This window comes from Priapulus caudatus, unplaced genomic scaffold (assembly GCF_000485595.1).
Source record: "Priapulus caudatus unplaced genomic scaffold, Priapulus_caudatus-5.0.1 Scaffold947, whole genome shotgun sequence".
In the NCBI taxonomy this organism is placed as follows: domain Eukaryota; kingdom Metazoa; phylum Priapulida; class Priapulimorpha; order Priapulimorphida; family Priapulidae; genus Priapulus; species Priapulus caudatus.
The window spans coordinates 58,024-61,411 of NW_014578008.1; the positions used below are offsets into that span (position 1 = coordinate 58,024).

A 3,388-nucleotide genomic window follows, 5' to 3' on the forward strand; every position below is an offset into this window, starting at 1 on the left:
CAGTTATGCCTCCTCTTATTGTTAGAGTATGCACTATTATTGTAGAGCTTATTGCCCTCCTCTTATGCGCTAGAGCTATGCTTCCTCTTATCGTAGAGTATTGCTCCTCTTTATTTGTAGAGTATGCACCTCTTATTGTAGCAGTATGCACCTCTTATTTGTATGAGTGGCTCTTATGTAGAGGTATGCCCTCCTCTTATTGTAGCAGTATTGCTCCTGCTTATTGTAGAGTTATGTTCCTCTTATTGCTACGAGTATGCACCTCTTATTTGCTACGAGTATGCCCTCCTCTTAATTGTAGAGTAATGCACCTTATTGTAGAGTATGCTCCTCTTTCGTTAGAGTGTTGCCTCCTCTTATTGTAGAGTATGCACCTCTTATTGTAGAGTATGCTCCTCTTATCGTAGAGTGTGCACGTGAAGAGTCCAGTCTCACGATGTCACGCCAGGGTGGATGCCATGCATCGTTAGCGGTATCGAATAAGCAGCATGTGTAGATTAACGAGCCATTTCGTTTGTGCTTATACTCTGTGGGGTTTGCACGTCTGAGCACCCAAGGTACCTCAGGTATCTGTTAATGTTAGAGCAATCTAAAGGTATTTGTTAACATCAAAGCAATCTAAAGGTATCTGTTAACGTCAGAGCAATCTAAAGGTATCTGTTAACATCAGAACAATCTAAAGGTATCTGTTAACATTGGAGCAATCTAAAGATATCTGTTAACATCAGAACAATCTAAAGGTATCTGTTAACATCAGAGCAATCTAAAGGTATCTGTTAACATCAGAACAATATAAAGGTATCTGTTAACATCAGAGCAATCTAAAGGTATCTGTTAACATCAGAGCAATTCTAAGGTATTCTGTTAACATCAGCAGCAATCTACAAGCGTATCTGTTACATCAGAAAACAATCTAAAGGTATCTGTTAACATCAGAGCAAGCTATGATACCAGCATTAGCTGTATGTGTTTTGAGCATGTTCTCTCTCACATGTCTACAGGGTGTTGATTCGATCGGTCGGTCTGGGCTCCTGGCCGCTGCTTCTAACAAAGTCGGCGTTCACACTGCTGCTCTCTCTCGTGACCATGCAGCTCTACCTGGGACTGACACAAACCGTCAACTCACACAAAAACTGAATCGAAGCAGACGACTACTCGCAGATCCAGTAAGTTTCTCAGTAGGAAGTCCTACTGTCTGTCGTTTTTTATGTGTTTTAGTTCTCAACGTTTTATTCCGTAAACTTACTTTGCGATTATTGATCGTTGAACGATAAGGCATTGTAACGAGAACCCTTTTCAGTTAAATTTTTCAGTTAAATTTTTCGTATATTTATACTGTCGGTTTTTCTTGCAGCATTTACTGTTATTTCTCGTCGATGTATACCATTATAATTACAACTGAACTGTTTATTCAGGGCTTAGAGGCATCCTCCGGCTCGAAATTGAGATGACGGCAACAACGCTGCCGCAACCGTCACATAGCAACAGCCACGATGGACTATCAAAGATACACGGGTCCCGATTGAAAATGACTTCAAATAAACTACGTATGATTCGAGCGACTTTTCTTAAACTATTAAGAAGCTAGACAATTTTAGAACGCACCCCGCAGTGCCATAGCATGTATTTTATATGTTAGGTTATAAATAAATAATGTTCATATAAACCTGTAAAAAAACGTTCGATAGTTTTCGGCTAAAAAAAAAAAAAAAAAAAAAAAAAAAAAAAAAAAAAAAAAAAAAAAAAATAAAAGGCCGGGAGTGTTCTTCTCCGTGTGCACATTTTTAGCATTTAGAGTCTCTACTTCGTAGCAGTCTATTAAAGTAAGAATCTCCGTAGATTACAGATGCATCGCGGAACACATCTTGTAAAGATATGTATATCTTGTATGTAAGAGCTAGCTTGAAAGAGATGAGGAGTCGCCTCCTATCACAAGGCAAATACACTTTACAAAGGAACATATATTATATAGTTATATCAATAGTTTTCATATATACTTACACACAACACTATGTGCTTATAACTCTTAACAGCTTTACTAATTTAGGCTAATTCCTTTCACAGCCTTATGCTTCCTCAACATATGTGGTGACAATATTAAATTTTGTCGACTCGGTCCATATATCACATACGTGTACTTGACTGCATGGCAGACAGATAGCATAGCTCCCTGTCTTCGCATATTTGTTAACAAATACACAGAACAACACCGTAAATGCATTTTCTCCCTCGAAAATGCGCCGACTGTTTCCCGCAGCCCCCGAACAAACATGTCTGCCGACTTACCCGACTCAGTGATTACATCTATATTTCCTAGCGTCAACGATGCAGTGAAATCCGATCCTTTATAGTCTGTTGTTAATTGTTGTGCCACAAACTTCGACTTCTGAATCTAGATAACGAGATGCACGTGCACACATTTAAGAATAACAAATACATAAAATGACACGTAATTTTCGGTTTTGGAATAACAAAGCACGCAGACGCAGAACTAACACGTATGTGCAATAGACACACACACACACACGATCACCATGAAATGTTTTTTGCTTCAAGGGAATCATTCACTACAAAATATTCCTTGGTGTATGTTCCTACAACCTATACGATATTTATCATTCAATGATGCTAGAGGCCATATCTATCGCTGCTGAATTCAATGAGCTACTCACCTGTGCTGCTAGCTTACACTGTAGATTTGGAAAAGGTCTATGAATAATGTTAGCATTGAGATCTCCACTTGGGTCAACATCTCCGATAAGTATTGGAAAAGCCTGCCAAAAAAAAATTACGCTAAAATCGTCTGGCCATGCGAGATTAAAATGTACGTGCAGCTTTGGTCGTTGCCAGAAGACGGAGCACATACAACGTTCTATAATAAATACCGCTAGATATTGTGCATTGAGTGCAGGTTGTCATTTGTCTTCCACATTGAATATTAAAATTTGACATAACAACTAAATAACCTCTAAGTTACTGGCTAACGCTCCATTAGGAGTGTTCCCAACTTTGATATCATTAATGATTAATGATTAATTGTTGATAATCCTAACCCTAACCCTAACCTTAACATAAATGACATTAAACCACAAACTAATATATGACCATGACCATATATATACAGGGTGAAAAACTGATAATTGGAGGCACTGGTCCAGCAGGACCAGTACCTCTGAGGCAGTACTGGTCCTGGTCAGTAGGCACTGGTCCAGGATTTCTGTCATAGCAAAGGGAATGACTCGGATGTGGGGACGTTTTTATAGGGGGGGGGGATGGTGCAATTTGGTGATGTGCATTCTAATGTATTCTTGGGCAATTCCATGATTAGTTACGTTACACTTTATGGTCATTTTTACTCTAAGGTTGGCTTCTACATGAAGATGCTTTG

At 38.9% G+C, this 3,388-nt stretch overlaps 2 protein-coding genes across 2 annotated transcripts in view; one reads left to right on the forward strand and one right to left on the reverse strand.

Moving 5' to 3' along the window:
* Positions 1–1,657, forward strand: part of LOC106814586 (transmembrane protein 147-like) — a 19,818-nt gene extending 18,161 nt beyond the window's left edge. Inside the window, exons 6-7 of the mRNA XM_014818928.1 lie at positions 1,002–1,166; positions 1,416–1,657. Of these exons, the coding sequence (XP_014674414.1) occupies positions 1,002–1,137 (136 nt within the window). The 3' untranslated portion in view covers positions 1,138–1,166; positions 1,416–1,657. The remainder of the gene's footprint in view (positions 1–1,001; positions 1,167–1,415) is intronic.
* Positions 1–3,388, reverse strand: part of LOC106814585 (mitochondrial import receptor subunit TOM40 homolog 1-like) — a 19,545-nt gene that overhangs the window by 12,284 nt on the left and 3,873 nt on the right. The window contains exons 3-4 of the mRNA XM_014818926.1: positions 2,673–2,774; positions 2,287–2,392 (exon numbers count right to left, since the gene is read on the reverse strand). Coding sequence (XP_014674412.1) covers positions 2,287–2,392; positions 2,673–2,774 — 208 coding nt within the window. The remainder of the gene's footprint in view (positions 1–2,286; positions 2,393–2,672; positions 2,775–3,388) is intronic.